The sequence below is a fragment of the Rhinoderma darwinii genome, chromosome 5 (genome assembly GCF_050947455.1).
Source record: "Rhinoderma darwinii isolate aRhiDar2 chromosome 5, aRhiDar2.hap1, whole genome shotgun sequence".
In the NCBI taxonomy this organism is placed as follows: Eukaryota; Metazoa; Chordata; class Amphibia; order Anura; family Rhinodermatidae; genus Rhinoderma; species Rhinoderma darwinii.
Window position 1 is genome coordinate 47,604,854 of NC_134691.1, and position 20,462 is coordinate 47,625,315.

Below are 20,462 nucleotides of genomic sequence, written 5' to 3' on the forward strand. Positions count from 1 at the left end.
CCATTCCTTCAAGTCGGAATATAATAGTTTACATGATCGACATCTGAAAAACTATTTTCAAAGCAAGACCATGCACAAGCGCCTTGTATCAGAGGGATACATAACAAAGGAAAATAAGGTAGGTCTTCTACTGATGTCCTAAGTCTTATTATTACCCCAATACTAGGAAGTCAGAGTAGCAAAAAAATGACCCGTTATTTGTGTCGGTTTAATTATTATACATGCCAGGTGGGCATTACATTCCTACAAAACAACAGGCCCGGGCTCTGACTGGTCCAGGACTTTTTGCTGGTCACCCTGGTGAATAGTTGGTGGTAATTACGTTGTGCTCCTCAGGGTATGATAGTATTATCTGTCCTGGGTACCTAAGATTTCTATTACACCGGCCAATTTTGGCTGTAAAATCGTATGCCGTTCAACGAGACAGCTCATTGATCGGCGCTCGTTTGCTCCTTTCATGAGGAGCTTTTATGTGGGGATGATCGATTGTTACTCCGATCGCTCGTCCTCATACATTTCTATCATGTCGGCAGCACATCTCCCTGTTCACACAAGACATGTGCTGCTGATGACAATAATATTTTATGCTGCATAAACGGTACAATCAGCCGATGGACGATCGTTTGCTTGTTCATCATCTGATCGTTGTCATGTTTACACAGGGCAATGATCAGGAAGGCGGGTTTATATGAACGCTCATTTGCCCGATTATTGGCCCATGTAAAAGGACCTTAAGATTACTCCATTTTAGAAAATAAAGTACAGCAAAGAAAAATTACCACAGTCTAATAAAAAAAAAATACATCACAAATACATGCACACACCAATAAATAATATCTTGTAATAAAAGTGCCCCTCACCCTCAATAACATTTCTTCATAGTCAAAATCTGGGATGGTCTGGAACTTTCCATGTCCTAGTACCAGACTATCAGGTGCAAGAATATAAGACTTTTATAATTTATTCTTATTCTATTTTTTAGGTCAAGTGTTCATTGCAACAGTACAACCAGTATAACGACTACATAGACAGGAAAATGGCTCAGCTGGAAAGGCAAACTATGGATGAACAGGTAAGGAAAACCCTTAAGGGATCATTCAGACGAGTGTAAAACTCGTCTGTGTGCTGTGCGTGATAATCACGCAGTGCACACGGACCCATTGATTTCAATGGGGCCGTTCACACATGCAGGAGTTTTCACGCAGCGTGTCCGTTGCGTGAAACTCACTGCATGTCCTATATTGGTGCGTTTTTCACCCACCTATCGGCCATTGAAGTCAATAGGTGCGTGAAAACCACGCAATGGGTGCGTGAAAACCACATCCGTGTGCTGTGTGTGATTTGCGCATCAATTCAATTGAAAATAATAATAAAAAAAGATGTGCTTTGCGAGTGCGTGAAAAACGCATGCCCCTCGCAAAGCACTCTGATGCATAACGGACCAGATTCACGCACGTTTTTCACGCTTTGATACGCTCGTGTGAATGTAGCCTTACCTTATAATGGTAAAGAAATGCAGTTTGTCCTGAAGTTAGCCTTCCCCGACACACACAATCTCCCACCCCACCCCCCCCCCCCCCCCCAAAAAAAAGGGCTTATCCGGGTTATTAAAATTGATGGCCTATTCATAAGTTTCAAGTGAATGGGACACGAGTACAATACCTTGTACAGTCTACAAATGTAACAGCGCGAGCAAGTACAAACGAAACGGAGAACCATGTAAACAACAGCGACGCGGCCCCTTCAAACTGCTGATCAGCGGGGGTGCCGACAGTCAGACCCCCACCAATATAATATTCATGGCCTATCCTAAAGATAGGCCATCAATTTTAATAACCCGGATAACCCCTTTAATGCGGAAGTTCCAGCGATGTCCGCCACTCTCCAGCCAAGCCGCAGCAAGGTCCCCGGGCTGCAGAGCTGCATTGTCATGAGCGACTGTATGGGATATACCCCCTGCTGGAGGCCACAGATAGATATCTCCTATACGGACTACTGGACTGCTCAGGACAATGCCGTTTGGGATCAATGTCCGTCTGTCGGAGGAACATACTGTAAAGTGATTGAGCTTCAGACATAAGCTGAATTTTTGGAGTTGCACTTTAATAAATGATCTCTATGTTATACATTTCAAACTAAACTTAACCTTTTATGTCCTGCTTTGTTGCAGAATGTAAAGAAGCGGATTGAAGTCATAAATAGAAACAAGTGAGTTTCAATACATAATATATACAATGTCCATTTTGCTATTGTGCCCCCTCTCTTCTATGTATGGCACTGTTAGTGGGGGGTCTGTGATTGCTGGATCTTTTCATTATCATTTATAGTGACATTTAGGAGGACCAGTTTTGATGATAAAGTACAAGAACATGTATACAGTCTGTTGTCTTCTATGTATTTCAACTCTTTACAATCCTTTCCATTAAATTTAACAGCGCTCAAACAATGAAAAAGATCCGTGAGAGGGAGCAATATAAACAACATCTGTTGGAGAGAATGGAGATGGTAAGAACACGGGGCGGATCAGCTTTGCATTTTCCGCTGTGGAATCGTTGCATTTTTGGCGCGATTTTTCAGTCGGAAAAGATGCAAAACCGCCAGAAAATTCACATATCTTAAAAAACCCATAAACCTTTTCCTTGTATAAATGTAATTAAAAAGTCCATACTTACCTCCCTGGCGTTGCCATAGCGACGGCTCCTTGTTCCCCTGGCTTTTCTCCATGCAGCCCGGGCTCCTTAAATTACGTTTCATCCCATGTGACTGTTGTAGCCAATCATAGGCTGTAACCATCATATGGCTTGCAGCGTCTTTCCAGTAAGCAGGCAGCACGGAGGCCAGACGTGGGGAGCAGGGATACGGATACATTGTGGCAATGCTAATACGGTTTTGATTTATTTATTTTTTTCTCGGTTCTGCTTTTAGCTGCAGCGATTTTGTCAAAAAATCTTCACTACAATTAGCAGCGGTCGTTTGACCAGAGTTCCCTTCATGTAATTCAGGTTGTATGCGATGCATACTGTTCCGCAGCGCACCCAAACTGTGTGAACATTCCCTAAAAGGGCTGACTCACCAAGACAACTCCATTTAGAATGAAGCGAGAAGTGGGATCAGATGATCATCGTGTGTACGGCTTCTCTACCCCGTGGTGATCAGCGGTTACCAAGAGGAACCTGTGTCTGACCACTTAATTTCCATACGGAGCCTCCCACAGGAGATATGCCCTATGGCTCTATGAAAAGATGCAGGGAACTTGGACGTGTTTATGTGTATTGCATGTAAAAGAGGATTTCCAAGTTACATGCAATGTTTTAATGGTAACTAAACGTTCCAAAAACGTCTGACATGTCATGGTAACATGTCAGTAGTTTTGATCGGTGGGGGTCGGAGCACTGAGACCCCGACCGATCAAAACTTCTGACATGTCACTATGACATGTCGGAAGTTTTTGGAAAGTTTAGTTACCCTTTAATAATATGGTAGAATATGTGATGTTGTGTTTTATTTGTTTTCTTTTTTTTTTTTAGAACCGGCAAGAGAATAACCTACAAATGCTTTCCTACATGAATGAAATGACTCAGCAAGACACCAAGGTAGATTCAATATGTTGTTGTTTTTTTTTGTACAAGTCTTCAGTCAGTAGTTAATATACATTTTTTTTCTACAGATTTATTTTTTTTTCTTGTTTTTCTAATAGCTATAATATAATAATCACTTTAAAATGAAAAAAACAAACATAAATTATAACAAAATAAATACTATAAAGTAAAACTACCAAAAATCGAAAGACAAGGACGCATTTATGATGGTCATTACGCGCTAATGTGATAATGCTCCCGTGTCACACAGAAGTTCAGTGATCTGAGACCCACAATTTCTTGTCAGTCCTACTCTGGCCTCATTTGTCCTTACATATATTATAAACATCTTTATGTGCATGGTTTGTTTTTATACCGATGCCTGCTCGGTCCTGTTCACATCTGCGTTAGTGTTTCCAATGTTCGACTGCGCTATTGTTCCTGGTCGTTTGGAACTGTGACGGTGGAACCTAACGGAGCCCCCAACGCAGATGTGAGCAGGCCCTTACAGGGAGGGTAGGAACACACTGGGCATAATCACTGCTGATTTTTTGTAAAAGATTTGGTTGCGGAAAATCCCCAGCGTATTACAGCAGCAGCGTGTATGAGATTTGAACAAATCTCATCCGCACACAGGGGAAAAAAGCAGCTGAAAAAACATTCATAAATTGACCTGCGGTGCGTTTTTGAAATCCGCAGAATGTCAATTTATGCTGCGGAATTGCTGCTCTTCTGTCGCGGGTTTTTCCCACTGAATTCAATGGGGAGGTATAACCCGCAACAAAGAGGCTTTTGTGGTGGAAATGCTGCGATTCCGCCGCAAAAATCGCAAGTGAAAGAAAATAAGAAAACACATTTATTTATTTGAAATTAAGAAAAAAAAAAAGCGTATACTTACCCCGGCCGTAGTGACGCAATTCCCTGTTCTGTGCACAGCCGGGCCACCTGGGGGGGGACGTTTCATCCCATGTGACTGATGCAGCCAATCAAAGGCTGCAGCGGTCACATGGACTACAGCGTCATGCCAGGAGGCCCGGATGTGCTCAGAAGAGAGGGATGTGTCGCCATGACTACGACCGGGATAAGTATAAAACTCTTTTTTTTCTTTTTAATTCCTGCAGGTTTTCCACAGTTTGGTGCAGTTTTTAGGGTGAAATTCCCTGCGGCTTCCAGGAGAGATACGCGGTGTACTTTTACGCAGCGTATCCGTCCTGTGTGTTCCGACCCTGAGGCATCATTCCAAGCCAAATATGATCACATCCCAGTAGTGCTTTAGAGAAGTCTTGTTATACCATTATATAAAATACTAAATTTGACAAAACTGCATAAAAATGAATAGCTCATAGAAGAAGTTTTGGTTCCACAATAACAGAATCTGAATATATGGAACTTTTGCTTTCATTATATTTGTATGTTACTCCAATGCCTCTTATGCGAATGTAAAGCGATGTGGGACTGCAAGGACCCATTATCCACGTTACCTGCCCAGGACCTTAACCATCCTTCTTTGAATTAACACACCAACACCTTCTTTATGGAAATGTGGAAGTGGCCACAGCTTTATTCTTATTTACAAACATCGGCATGAAGACATATATATATATATTTCTTTTTCTCTCCTTCTCCTGAAATGCCGATGCTCCCTGTCTCCATCAGGCATGTAGGGTGCTACCTCCGTCTTCATCTGCCGTACTTTCCGCCAAGAAGGGGAACTGAGAAACCTACTCAGTCCCCCGACCACCCCCACCAAGCAACGCCAACCCTCTCTCGGCACCATCCAAGAGGTCCAATAAAAAGATATCGAGCCCGATATCATTCAGATGCACTCCATCCGGCGCCAGCAAATCTGCATTATCCCCCTCCAGGGATTGGTGTCGCAACCCGATCCCCCCTATAGAGCGAATGAACAGCGACACCCGCACATTAATTAGCCTGCGCACTCTCTCCAATGCTGCCATGTTCCTCGCTCCTCGCCACACCGTGCGCGCCACTATCTCGGACCAAACTACCACGCAACGGGCGAACAGGTCCTGAAAACGCGCCAAATCAGCCCGTATAAATGATAATAACTCGGCCATTTTTACTTGGCCGATATCATTTCCACCAGCATGTATGATCAGGACAACAGGTCCGTCCGTACGTGTGCCTTGTAACTGCCACTACTTCTGGCAGTAACTGCACCCACCGTAAACCCCGGACACCTCTCCAATGGACGTCGGCCTGTGAGAGGCCCAAATTCGGACCCAACGGCCTCCGTCCTGCTCGAACCGCTGCCCAATGCACATACGAATGCCCCAAGATCCACACTTGGGGGCGCCGCGACCCTAACAAAGAAAATCAAGCTACATTCCGGTCAAATGAAGATACAGGCAGGATTAACATAACACTCCATATAAAACGAGGAAGGAAAACAGGGGGGGGGGACGGGGGGGGCGGGGGTGAGGGGGTAGGGAGGGGGGGGGGGACATTTTTACTATGAAAACCTTCCAGCTTAAACACTCTTTAAAACCAAATCAGGTCGCACATATGACTTATAGCTATTAGAACGCCATCTACCCAGACTCATGATAGCCGCTGAATCCAAGCCCAAGGCATCCGCCTCAGTTGCCGCCCCTATCCTAAACGAATGTGTACCAAACTCGCCCGGTGGCAAACCCAGGTACTTCAATCCGGCCTTAAAAATCGCCTCAAATTGAAAACGCGACATTGCGGATCCATCCTGATGGATCAAGAATTGAGCCCCGGGCACTCGGACCAACACGAATTCCTGGACCCATTTTACCGGGCAATCCTGCCCCCCAATCCTCCCAATCGACAGCCAAGCACCCCTCCCTACCATGTCAGTCTTTGACCTCCGCACACAGACACTGAGAGAATCTCCCAACGTCACTACATCAGATCCGAGAAGACCACCGCTTGCACCCACGCTGTGCGGAACCAGCTCACTAACCCGTAATGCGGCAAAGAAAGCCAAAGAAAACGCCGCGCCGAACAAAGACACTTCATATTCATCCCGACACACAAAACATAAAACGGCTAAAGCCGACCCAGAAGCGAAAAAGATACTGGCCGCCTCGTGTCCCTGGAACACGCCTCTTTTTTCCACCCTTTCAAAGACTGCCGAACTACAAATTCTTTTGTAACATCTCTGCATCCCCACAATTTTAACATAAAGGCCACCCCTGCTAAAAACTTGCTCGCCGTGGCCGCACTACCCCCTTCCTGACGTAATTGTACCAAACTTGCTAACGTGACGTCCAGGTGACACCCATCCTGTGATGGGAAGTTATTCCCCGCAATCTCCAACCACCGATCCCACGCTCTGCAATGACTCTTCCAAGTCGCCGGTACCACCGAACCCCTCAACAGCCTCATAAGTTGTCCTCGACCAGGGCCCATAAGTGAAGGGGGGGGGGACTCCCCTTCTGCCAAAGCTGCCGGGTGCAATTCCCGAAACCGGGACATCTGTGAACGAGACAAAGCATCAGCCATCACATTACGGACTCCCGGAACATGTTTTGCACGAAACCACACATTCAAACGCAAACACTTCAAAACCAACCGTCTTAATAAAGCTAATACCGGCAATGAACTAGACGACAACCCGTTCACCGCATGCACCACCGCCATGTTGTCTGTCCAAAATACAATCCTCTTATTCACCATCACGCTACCCCACAACTCTATTGCAACTATAATAGGAAACAATTCCAATAGCGTCAAATTACGTAAAACTCCCAAATCACTCCAATGCGAGGCCCAAGGGGACCTACACCAACTTCGGCCCAAAATTGCTCCTAAACCATCACTTCCGGCTGCATCCGTAAACAATTCCAAGTCTACATTAGACAACTCCGCGTCCTGACATACCGACCTCCCATTAAACGAACTCAAAAACGAATGCCAGACAAACAAATCCTTCTTCATCCAAGAGGTTACCCGGATAAAATGATTCGGCTTCGAGATACCCCTAGTGGCTAAAGACAAACGCCTAGAAAAAACACGACCCATTGGAATTATCCGACAAGCAAACACCAGCAGTCCCATTAACGACTGTAACTGTTTTAACGTCACTTTTTTCGACCCCATGACCTGGTCAACTTGCGTCACTAGCCTTGCCAATTTTTCATCGGGCAAGCGAAAAATCATCCGCTCGCTATCTATTTCGATACCCAAAAATGACAAAACAGTTACCGGACCTTCCGTCTTATCTTCGGAAATAGGTACACCAAAACGCGACATCACCTGTCGAAACACTCTCAGCAACGTGCTGCACAACCCAGAGCCACCCGGGCCTACTAAAAGAAAATCATCCAGATAATGAATGACCGAGTCACAACCAGACTCCAAACGAAGTACCCATTCTAGAAATGACGCAAACATCTCAAAGTAACTGCATGATATTGAACAACCCATGGGAAGGCACATATCAACGTAAAACCCTTTATCTAAACAACAACCCAGCAGGTGAAAACACTCCGGATGAACCGGCAGCAAACGAAAGGCCGCTTCAATATCAGATTTAGCTAACAACGCCCCCTGTCCAGCCGCCTGTACCAGCCTTACTGCAACATCGAAAGACGTATACGAAACCGCCGCCTCCGCCCTAGAAATACCGTCGTTAACAGAACCACCGCGAGGAAAGGAAAGGTGATGAATCAGCCTAAACTTTCCCTGTTCCTTCTTTGGAACTAAACCAAGGGGGGAAACTCGCAGATTCGTATACGGCGGCTCGCTGAATGGACCTGCCATTCTCCCTAATTCCACTTCTTTCGCCAATTTTAGCCGCACTATGCCCACATTCTCATTGATCGACTTCAAATTGTCAGCCAATGACAATGTCGCAGAATATTCAAAAGGAATCTCAAAACCAAAGGAAAACCCGCTAGTGAGCACCTCTGCTTCCCGTCTCCTGTGGTACCGCTCTAACCATGGGCGCATCTCGAGCACGTTCACCGGCGTTCTCCGCTGCGCCGGAAGGAGGTGCCTTGACCGGCTGCTTACCTCTCCGGAAACACCGGAGCGCCGCATGAGCGCCCCCACAGATGGAGCATTCATGTCGGAATTTGCACGCGGCAAAGAAACGACAGTGGCCCTCGTTGTAGAGCCAACAGGCATCCGTGGGCCTAGCGGCCGCAACTCCAGGGGCGGGGCCCGGAGCTGCGGCCGCACTGGGAAAGGGGCGTTGTTGCCTGCTCCCTTGCGCTAAGATAAGCTGCAACCACACGTCCGTTGCCTTCGTCGCCCAACTAATATCAGGCGACAAAGCCAAACGACGCCGAAATTCTTCATCATATCGCCACCAGGCCGCACCACCGTGCAGCCTGTGGGCGCTGAAAATTGTGTCAAAATAGACAAACAACTCGGCCCCTTTCCCAGGATAGCGTTGGCAAATAACATGAGCCAGTGTAGCATAACACTGTACCCAGTTGCCAAACGTTTTCGCGACTTTTGCTTTCCTATCTGAACCTCTCTCAAAACCCCGCTCCTTGTCGACAGTCACCTGCTCCACCGAGACCAAGGACCAAATATCCACAAATTCATTCCTCCAAATCTTGTCCTTGATCTCAGCTGACAAATGAGTCCCGAGAGGAGCGACTCCACAAAACAATGAATCTCTAAACGTCAAACTAGCTAAAGCATTCTCTTTCTCAGACGGGGGCATAGCTCCCTCTGGTGGCACCGAGGGACACGACGTTCCCTCATTCACTTTTAACCCAGCCACCACGGCTTTTAAAACAGAAATCAAATCCGCACCCGATGCATTAGATTTATTAAGCCATGCGTCACCGCAGGCCGACTCACCGCTCCCAGAGGTCCCACCGACTCCAGAGGGTCCTTCAGCCACTTGCCGCGGCACTGGAACCACGGCCTGCACCTCCTCCACCGGCCCGGCGGGAGGGACAACCTGGGACAGCTGCTCCCGATCCACCGACAAGCGCTGCACCTCCCGGCGTCTCTGCGGCCGTGATGATCTCCGCGACGACCTCCTCCACGATCCTGATGATGCAGACGTCGTCGCCGACGAGGAGGAGAATCCATCGCTGGAAGACGAGGAATACCGCCGACCACGCCTCTTCACGTCACCTGATCTGCGACGTCTATGATGGCCGTGCCGGCGATGTCCTCCAGCCCGGCGTTTCCTCCCTCGCCTGGAACGCTCCCTCCTTGGACCTGCAGGAGAAAAAGATGACAAGGCAGGAGAAGGGCAAATCGAGTCCAAAACACCCTCGACCCTATCCTTCCTAGCACACTCCCCCCCGGCCTTGACCCATGCTGACAGGGGCCCGGGGGGACCGGGGTGGAGAAGCGACAGGCACCGCAGAAGCCCCCGCCCCCTGGCTGGGCTGCTTGCTCACCGCCCGCTTCCCCGAACCCGCCGCCATCTTCTTTTTATGTGAGCCGCCATCTTGTTTCCTGGCCGCACTGCGCCGGCCAGGACGTCCCGCCTCTGTTCTCCCCGCTGCCAATTCTGGCTGTGCAGAGAACAGCACGGGGAAAGATGGCGCCGAACCCGGCTGCTCACAGGCACCGGAAGCAAGTCCCAGCTCCCGTGAACATGCCGCATGGTAAGCGACCATGTCGGACCAATCACCTGTGCCCACCATATTCACCCCACTGTCCCGAAAGTCGACCGCTGCCTCCGCGCCCGCATCAGCAGCTCGAGGCGGGTTGTACCGTGCCCGTGCCGGTTTAACAGCCGCCCTCTTACCGCCATGGGGAAGGACGCCAGCGCGACGAGTGGGCAGGGGGGAGGGGGGCACTATGTCGACCGACGAAGCGCCCGTCGACATAGGCCTAGGGGACCTGCTGGGACCACCGCATGACTGTGCAGCAGTCACAGCACCCCTCATAGCAACGGGGCTAGGGCTCAGGCGAACCGGAGGGCGTGTAACGCGCTGCGGCCTACCTCGGGTAGCCGCTCCCGACTGTTCCGTGCCGCGCTCTGATCCTCGCTTTTCTCCTTCCTCCAGCAGGGATTCCAGCCAGGCAGGTCCCTCCGACGCTACCCGCTGTGCCACCTTCCGCAACAATTCTTCTGCCATCTTCTTGAAAGGAACCCGCTCTGAATCTCCACAGCAGCAGCAAAGGTGTTTCTTCCACTGCAGCTTGAAGGTAAGAGGGCTTTCTGCTCCAAACCCCTGCCTTATATCTTCTTAACCACGCCCCTCTTACCCCTTGTTAACCAATCCTGGTCCTGGGCATTATTTAAACCGTTCCATCCTTTCTTAACCCCTTGCAGTCCCTGACACTCTCCCTAGGCGCTTCAGTGTCTGCAAAGAATGTGCATCAAAATATTAACAAATGTGAAATCCTAGTTATGGGGTCTTATTATTATTATATATTTTTTCTTATAGAAGCCAAAACCGAAAAAGAAGAAGGGGTCATCCAAACAGTGAGCAGGTAATATTAACAGATTTATTAAAAATATAAAGATGAGAGGGAGGAGCAAAAGATACAAGGGACAGAGAGTTGTTGGAAGGGGGTAAGCTATAGAAAACTGTAATGATCTGGTTCCTGCAATACGCAGGGAAAGAACCAACCGGATGGCACAATTCACCTACAGGATCCCCCTTTACCACAACTGCCATCTGGGTGGAGAAACTCAGCTGGCCCAGGGATTGGCGCACTAATACCTCATGCACACAACAGTGTGCGCCGGCTAGGTCCCGTCCGTGATCCGTGGAAAGATAGGTCATGTCCTATCTTTCCATGGATCGGAAAGTAGGGTCCGTTTTTATGGACCCGATTCACCCGCTATAGTGAAAGGGTCAGTGAAAGCTATTGGGTGCCTCTCGGATGCCATGAGAAATGGCCCGAGTGGTACTCGGTCGTGTGCAACGGCCATAAGAAAGTCTAATGTTTGATCCCCTGGATAAGCTTCTAGTATAGTCAAACAGGCCACACCAGGCCGAACCCGGTATGTGGTTACACATAAGCATAGTCAAGGTACCGGGGGTCCGGTAAAAGGCGTCAGGCAGAACCAGGATGTGGTACAGTAGGAAACCATGTGTCTCTACACAGACTGACAATGTCCCATCAGTGGTAACAGAGAGAGATTGGAGGGGGACACCGTTTTGACAAGGAAAATAATAACACCCAGTTGTCAATTTATTTCTAAGAAAATATGTTCTAGAATTGTTTTTTCATGGGGAATAAAAGTATTTACTAAATTAAACCTAAAAACGAACCAATTGGGACATATCCCTAAAAAGAATATTGTACTCAAAGTAAAAAGCACAAAAAATATCTTTATTAAATATAATGACAAAATAACACAATGATAGAAAAAGAGAAGTAATACAGCATATACGGAGACATATACAGCAGGGTCAGATGGAAAAGACCATGACCGACAGAATCAACCATATACTAATGATCACTAACACGCTCAAATAATATCCAATAATAACACAAGCCCAGGGGTGTGTAATATAAGTCCCACATGTAGCAATAGCAATGCAGAGGTGGCCTATATACTATCAAAGCCTATACAAAGTGTGATAATCCGTGGGAAGGGCAAGATAACATATGGCAGTATACATATGGCAGCATACATATGATGGTACTACGTCAAAACCAGCACAATGTATAAAAAGGTGCAGCTAAATAAATATGCATATGATAATGCGTAGAAGGTCAGCACAGTGTAGCTGAATAGATATACGTATACTGCTAGTTTAAAGAGGCTCTGTCACCAGATTTTGCAACCCCTATCTGCTATTGCAGCAGATAGGCGCTGCAATGTAGATTACAGTAACGTTTTTATTTTTAAAAAACGAGCATTTTTGGCCAAGTTATGACCATTTTTGTAGTTATGCAAATGAGGCTTGCAAAAGTCCAAGTGGGTGTGTTTAAAAGTAAAAGTCCAAGTGGGCGTGTATTATGTGCGTACATCGGGGCGTTTTTAATACTTTTACTAGCTGGGCGCTCTGAAGAGAAGTAACATCCTCTTCTCTTCAGAACGCCCAGCTTCTGACAGTGCAGATCTGTGACGTCACTCACAGGTCCTGCATCGTGACGGCCACATCGGCACCAGAGGCTACAGTTGATTCTGCAGCAGCATCAGCGTTTGCAGGTAAGTCGATCTTACCTGCAAACGAAACGCTGATGCTGCTGCAGAATCAACTGTAGCCTCTGGTGCCGATGTGGCCGTCACGATGCAGGACCTGTGAGTGACGTCACAGATCTGCACTGTCACAAGCTGGGCGTTCTGAAGAGAAGAGGATGTTACTTCTCATCAGAGCGCCCAGCTAGTGAAAGTATTAAAAACGCCCCGATGTACGCACATAATACACGCCCACTTGGACTTTTACTTTTAAACACACCCACTTGGACTTTTGCAAGCCTCATTTGCATAACTACAAAAATGGTCATAACTTGGCCAAAAATGCTCGTTTTTTTAAAATAAAAACGTTACTGTAATCTACATTGCAGCGCCTATCTGCTGCAATAGCAGATAGGGGCTGCAAAATCTGGTGACAGAGCCTCTTTAAATAGCCATTGAAAAGTACAGCTGCCATAGTTAAACAGAATAGCCCAAGCGTAAGTACGGGTTTAGCAAAAGCACATACACATACCCTGGGACATGTTGAGAGAGCGTGGAGGATCAGAAGATCTGGGTGAACAAACGCCTCGACGCGCGTTTCGCCCGATAGACCGGCTTCGTCAGGAAACATGTCAGGAAAGGTGACAGATCCTTTTTAGGTTTAATAAAATTTTATGAAAAAAAAATAAAAATACTCCCCCCAAAAAGTTTTCTTTTTTTAATCATTAATTGTTGTTTAACTCCTTCCCGCTACAGCCATTTTTCGGATTTTTACTTTAGTTTTTTCCTCCCCGCCTTCCAAAATCCATATTGTTTTTTATTTTTCCGTCGATGTTATAAAAGCTTGTTTTTTGCAGGACGAGTTGTAGATTTTCTCAAAACCTTTTATTGTACCATATAATGTGGTAGGAGCCTGGAAAAAATTATTTGTGGGGGAATAGGAAAAGAACAGCGATTCCTCAATCTTTTGGGGTATTTTGTTTTTACGACGTTCACCGTGCGGTAAAAATGGCCTTATTCTACGGGTCAATATGACTATGGCAATACCAAAATTATATAGTTTTTTTATGTTTTACTACTTTTTCAAGCAAAAAACTGTTTGTTAAAAAAAACGGATTGTTTTGTCGCCATATTCTGAGAGCCATAAAAAAATTTTTTACACCGATTTAGCAGTATGAGGGCTTGTTTTTTGCGGGCGAGCTGTAGTTTCTATTGGTACCATTTTGGGGTACATGAGATTTTTTGATCACTTTTTACTCCATTTTTGGTGGGCAATGAAGTGACCAAAAAACAGCGATCCTTGAGTTTGAATTTTTAGATATATTGTGACAACTTGTGGTAAACTAGCTCATAGGATCGCCATCTTTTGGTTAAGATGGTTGGCACACAAGAATTTTCGCTCCAACACAGGGGATTTGGTTTAAGGCCTCATTTACACGAGCGTAATATACGTGAGTGCGTTGCGTAAAACTCACGACATGTTCTATAATCGTGCGTTTTTCACGCAACACGCACCCATTGAAGTCAATGGGTGCGTGAAAACAACGCATGACACACGGACGCTCCTGCGTTGCATGCGCGAAAATCACGCAAGAGCTGTTATACCCATGCAAAATAGTCTATAAAGCTAGACCAAGCAAACCCAAACCAGGAAGTACCTGCGTTTCCAGTGCGAGGGGGCAAGCCTAGCCAGTGCCTGGAGACTCTGTCAAGGTTGCTTTCAGCGTGTCATCTATTCTACTGCCATGCCGCGCGCAGGGCCGCCATCAGGAATTTCTGGGCCCCATACAGCCATGATGTCTGGGCCCCCCCCCTCCATTACCGGGGGTGGGCAACGGAAAGTGTGGCGCTCACGTTTGTACGTTATTCGCATTAAATGATTTTGGTGCAGATGTCAATTACAGTGAAGGAAACCATGGAGCCGGCAGTGACCGGTTCATGCTCCGGATTTTGATCTATTTAGCTAAAACGTATCCGACTGTATGGCGTATAGTGGGATACGTCGCCTGGGGAATGGCTCAGGGGAAACTACTGAAGTCACTGTCCATGAACAGGGCTGGAGCCTTCTACTAGCGCTCTGCCCAGGGACTATGGCGCTGCTCCTGATGTCCATATACATAAAGTGACGTCCGAAGCTGCACAAAGCCTGAGTACACGGCCGGAGCGTCGGCAACATTCTGGCCAGGGATTCCGGCCCTGGAGAATCCCCTGATGTCACTTTACATATATGGACAGTGATGTCAGGAGCTCCCAGGGACAAACTCCACGGGTAGAGCACTTGTGATGCTGCCTGGGGACTCCGGAATAACAAAGTTTACTACGCCATTTCATCCTTCAAAAAGAAGGTAAACTGATGTCCACCAGCCCGACGGAGGCTAAAAGGACATAATGGAGCCCTGTGAATTATCGTCTACGTTGTTTATACTGTAAGGTAGGAGATTTCCTGACTACACGATAAACTTAGGGCAACAATACTTTGTGAAGGGGCCTTAAAGAGGCTCTGTCACCAGATTTTGCAACCCCTATCACCTATTGCAGCAGATCGGCGCTGCAATGTAGATAAGAGTAACGTTTTGTTTTTTTCAAAAACAAGCATTTTTGGCCAAGTTATGACCATTTTTATATTTATGCAAATGAGCCTTTCTTAAGTACAACTGGGCGTGTTTAAAGTTATGTCCAACTGGGCGTGTATTATATGTGTACATCTGGGCGTTTGTACTTCTTTTACTAGCTGGGCGTTGTGAATAGAAGTGTATGATGCTGACGAATCAGCATCATCCACTTCTCTTCGTTACCACCCAGCTTCTGGCAATTCACAGACACACAGCGTGTCCTCGCTCGTCCGACACGATGAAGTTCCTGTGGGAGGAAGTGACGTCACAGCGTGATCTCGCGAGGACACGCTGTGTGTCTGTGCACTGCCAGAAGCTGGGTGGTAACGAAGAGAAGTGGATGAGCAAACACGAGTTTGCTTAAAAAACTTCTGAAAATCAGGAGCTGTTTTCCCTTGAATATCTCTGTATTTTCAGACTGTTTTTGCTAATTGTGTGAACATACCCTAAGGCCTTATTCACACGACAGTGTCCCGCCGTTTTTCCCGGCCGGTTTGCATTAGTTTTGCATCCGACGAAGCTACAGCAATAGCAGCCGCAGCAGCTGCTAGCGGCGCCATCGGCCATGGTAGGTGTCGCCGCTAGCAGCCGCTATGGCTGCTATAGCTGTAGCGATGCCTGAAGAAGTGCCAGGGCGGAAAGGAGGCTGATTCGCCAGGCCAGGGCGATTTGGGAAGGGAGCCAGCGCAGCGCCCCCTTCCACCTGCTGTACACCCCAGCCCTGCCACACAGTACCCCTGCACATAGCAGAGCAGGGACGTCGCTACAGCAGTGCCCCCACAGTGTTACCTCCAGCGTAGAGCGCTTCTTCTGAATGAGATACACTCCTCCTCCTCACATGCACTCTGCTCTGTGAGGAGGAGAGAGCGAGCGACGGTAGACACGGCCATCACTCGGGACACATTCCGGTGATGGCCGGGTATTACCCGGCCCCATAGACTTCTATGGGAGCCGGGCGGCCGGGTAAACGGCCAAAAATAGGGCATGTCCCATTTTTTGACGGCCGGTTTTCCCGGCCCATCAAAAAATCGGTCGTGTGAATAGCCCTTTAGGGGTCTATTGTTCCTACTGCAGCCGGGTGACGGCTGATTTATGAACGGCCATCACCCGGCCGGGAAACCCTGTCGTGTGAATAAGGGCTAATAGGCATGCAGCTTCCCTCCTCAGCCATTTTTTGGATTTTAACTTTTGTTTTTTCCTCTCCACCTTCCAAAAGCTATAATTTTTTTTACTTGAGGGCTTGTTTTTTGCGGTACAAGTTGTAGTTTTTCATGGCACCATTTATTGTACCGCATAATGTACTGGGAAGCTGAAAAAAAATTATTTGTGGGGTGAAATGCTGCACGTGCATGACGTTCTGACAAACCCCATTCACATGAGTTGGGGCTTATTCAGACTAACGTGTTAATCGTCCGTGTGAAGGACGTTTTTTTTAATGGCCGTCACACGGCTGCGTGTATTTCTATGGGGTTATTCACACGGTTGTTGTTCTAACGGATCGTGTGAAGGGCCTGTACAAAAATAGGACATGTCCTATTTTTGTGCGTATTCACGGATCCCTCAATAGACTCAAGTCTATGAGGGATGTGTGAAAACGGGTCCCGCACGGCTGCAAATCGGCCACAAAAAACGGCCGTTCTTCACGTCTGATTTCACACACGTTGGTCTGAATATCGCCTTAGGCTTTATTCACACGAACGTGTCCGTTTTGCACGCGCAAAAAACGCTGCATTTTGCCCGAGCAAAAGTTCAGTGTGGCGTCAGCATATGGTGCGCGTCTGCGTGATTTTCGCGCAGCCGGCATCATTATGACACTCTGTTTTGATGTTACAACACAGTAAAGAAGGGGGGGCTTTTATGTTTCCCTTCACTTCTTTACCAGCTGTAGCGCGAATAACGCGCGTCACCCGGAAGTGCGTCCGTGTGCCGTGCACGATTTGCACGCACCCAATGACTTCAATGGGTGTGTGCTGCGCGAAACACGGGCAAGTATAGGACATGTCGTGAGTTTTACACAGCGCACACACGCTGCGTGAAAATCACTGACAGTCTGAACGGCCCCATTCACTAACATAAGTCCGTGCGACGTAATAAGTATCACGGACGTATAACACGTTTGTGTGAATAAGGCCTTATATTGTAATTTGTAGTGAATTTTCAGTGCGCAATCCGCACCAAAAATAGGAGGCAAGTAAGTGGCTTATTCAGATGTCCATGTTCGGTCTGTGATATACGGACCGTGTATCAGCCATATTTCCCGGACTGACCACAGTTCAGGGAGCCGGGTTTCTAGCATCACAGCTATCGATGATCATAGTCCCTCCCTTCCCGTCGGAACACTGTCCCCGGTTCCGTACTGAAAGCATCATTACAGTATGGGACAGTATTCCCGCAGAGAGGCAGGGACTCCCAGCAACACTGATAACTATGATACTAGGAGTCCGGCTCCATGAATTGTGGTCAGCCTGGGAAATACGGCCGATACACGCTCCGTATGTCACGGACCGAATGCGGCCGTCTGAATAAGGCCTTAGTCTAGTTACACAGTGCGGTGAAATCCCATTTTTTTGCCACAATTTTTGCAAAAACGTGATTTGACCGCACTGTGAGAATATAGCCTAAGAGCACTTTTCATGTTTTGTATCTTTTTTTTATGCAATTTTCGGAATTGCGGCACAAATCACGCGGTTTTGCCGCTATTTTTATATAATCGCGGCAAAACTGCGCCATTTTTGCCGCGATTACGAAAATCGCGGCAAAAAAACGTATAGGAAAACGAAAAAATACCAAAAAACTTTTTAATTAACTTTATACAATCTACAATTGGGGTCAGGGGGATGGTAAGCAGGATGGATAGGGGAAAATACTCACCAGTCTGCAGGTCCGCTCGGCAGTGTAGAGGAGCTGGGGGGCGGGATCTCCACACGCAGCTTCAGCACATGCTGCATCTTCCCCGTCCAGTGAAGCTACAACAGGTATGCAGGGGCTGCCGCGAGTGTTGCTAGGGGGGGTCGCTAGGGGGGGGTCGCTAGGGGGGTGCTGCGGGCGTTGCGAGGGGGGGGCAACAGTCCGAGGGGGGGGGGCGACGGCAGCCCGGCGGGCCCCTTTTCTTCATCCATGTGGCCGGGCCCCTGACGGGAGTACCAGTAATACCCCCCTGATGGCGGCCCTGGCCGCGCGGGATGGATGTCGAGCGCCTCATCCTGTTTGTCCAGGACCATCCGGCAATATGGGACACCCGATCAGAGGAGTACCACAACAGGACGGTAAAGGAGGACGCATGGGAGTTGGTCGCTCAGAACCTGTTTGAGCAAGAGTGGGAGACTGGCCGAACCCGGGACCGCACTCGCTTGGGTGAGTACCACGCTTTTTCTGTCAATGCCTGTCATCCCTATAGAAGACCTGGGGCCCTGTATGTGTAGTCCGCTCATTAGCACGAGAAACTTAGGTGGAGCAGGTGCATCCCCGTGTCCCACGTCCTTGGCACTGCAGGGCCCTTCATTTAGAAGTGAGAGGTGATAGTTCTGATGGCGTGTTATGTTTTTGTTACATCCAACAGTCCAAGATATCAAGACACGGTGGCGGAGCTGCCGTGATCAATTTAGGCGAGAGATGGGTGACAAGGGTCGCAGCGGAGATGGGGCATCTCGCAAACGGCCATACATTTACACCAAGCAGCTCATGTTCTTGAAGGACGTCATGGATATGCGCACGTAAGAGTTTATGCCTTTGCATGTGTCTAATGTGTGTTTGGCAATGTCCTGTCTGCCAACGTGTTGGAGTGGGCAATGTTCTAGATTGTATTCTTACGTTTTTTTCTCCTTGTAGAACCACCGACAATTTGGAGGACACCGCAGAGGAGACTGACGTGGGGGAGTCTCTGTGCGAACCTCCTGCTCCGACTGTCCTGCCGCCCAGCCCCGAGCCGACACCCCAGGAGCCCGCACCTGGCCAGTCTGCAAGGCCCGTTGCCTCGCCAGCACAGGAGCGCCCCGTGCGTGCCCGCAGTCGGCGTGTTCGTGCACCACAGCCCTCCACAGCTGCCCAGGTCGATACTCGGGTCCTCGACTATCTTAGGCGAGCCGCAGAAGAGGACGGGAATGATGCCTTCGGCCGCAGCATAGTCCCCCTCCTACGCCTGGTGCCCATGGACCGTATGGGCCGTCTGCAGGCGTCGATAGTCACATTGATTGACGCTTGCAGACCGCCCCACAATCCAAACATCTGTTTCACGGCGATAGAGCAATGGCGCAGTGCATACATGCCGCCATACACGCCCCAGGTGCCTGCCCAATTCCACCCTGTCCCCCAGATGGGCCGGCCGCATCCGTACATGCGCCCTATTGCTCCCCACTTCGCAGGGCCAACGTTCCACCCACAACATCAGCACCACTATTCTGGCGAGGAACAACCTACCCAGCTCCAGGTCCAGCATAGTGGTGCTGAAATGCAGGCGTATGCCTCCCCAGGACAACAATATCAACACCTCTGAGTGTGTTGGTGCCAATATATTTGGACGCCACAGTTGTGTGTGGTGCAGGCCTGGCCACGTTTGTTGTGGGCTCATGGTTTTGATTTTGATTACTTTACACCATGTTGGTGTCTATGCTTTGCTACTAAACGTTTGTGTTTGGTCCTAAGACATAAATAAACTGTTTCATGGTTCATGGTTTGAATTCGTGTTGTTATTCATTTAGACCACACAACACAAGGTTTGCAACACATTTCCTTTGCCTACACTCTCACACACTTCTGGCCTTTTGGGCCAATGCATGCCCACGTGATATGAGGTTTTAGTTAATCTCTCGGGGTTTGACATGGCTTGCAAGCGATGGCAACGTTTAGGTCCTGCCATGGGCCCCGAAGCAAACTAAGTACACGTGCAATTGGACTTTCCTAACTGTAGTCGGCACAACACGATATCTGGTGAAAGTAAGTCGGCAACTGTCTAAAGTCCTGGTCAAACCCCGAGAGATGTAAGCTCGCAACCCGCGTCAAGGGTCCTCATGTTTTGCGAGTCCCTAACCCAACAACAACCCCAAAAAACACAAAATTACAAAATGTTCACATGTGACGTGGGAAGGTAAGCCGCCAAACAACATACACCCCTTCAAAGGTCATGAGCCCCCCACGGTGCTGGTCCAGATGGGCACTCAAAATATGCCGCCAAAATATCACGAACTCGAAGGCCGGAGGAGACAGATCGGCCGAGAGGAATCACCG

General features: G+C 48.1%; 1 protein-coding gene across 2 annotated transcripts; it reads left to right on the forward strand.

Annotated features, from left to right (window-relative positions):
- LOC142652402 (uncharacterized) lies at positions 1 to 19,879 on the forward strand. 2 transcript variants are annotated; one of them, XM_075828041.1, is made up of 9 exons: positions 1 to 118; positions 983 to 1,072; positions 2,171 to 2,208; positions 2,436 to 2,505; positions 3,528 to 3,593; positions 10,553 to 10,694; positions 10,937 to 10,982; positions 18,799 to 18,952; positions 19,068 to 19,879. In XM_075828041.1, the coding sequence occupies exons 1-6, from the start codon at positions 71 to 73 to the stop codon at positions 10,646 to 10,648; spliced, it is 408 nt and encodes a 135-aa protein (XP_075684156.1). In that variant the 5' UTR covers positions 1 to 70; the 3' UTR covers positions 10,649 to 10,694; positions 10,937 to 10,982; positions 18,799 to 18,952; positions 19,068 to 19,879. The 2 variants fall into 2 exon arrangements, with proteins under 2 accessions (XP_075684156.1, XP_075684155.1); XM_075828040.1 differs by lacking the exons at positions 1 to 118; positions 983 to 1,072; positions 2,171 to 2,208; positions 2,436 to 2,505; positions 3,528 to 3,593 and having other exon boundaries at positions 10,656 to 10,694.
- Positions 19,880 to 20,462: the final 583 nt, after the last annotated feature.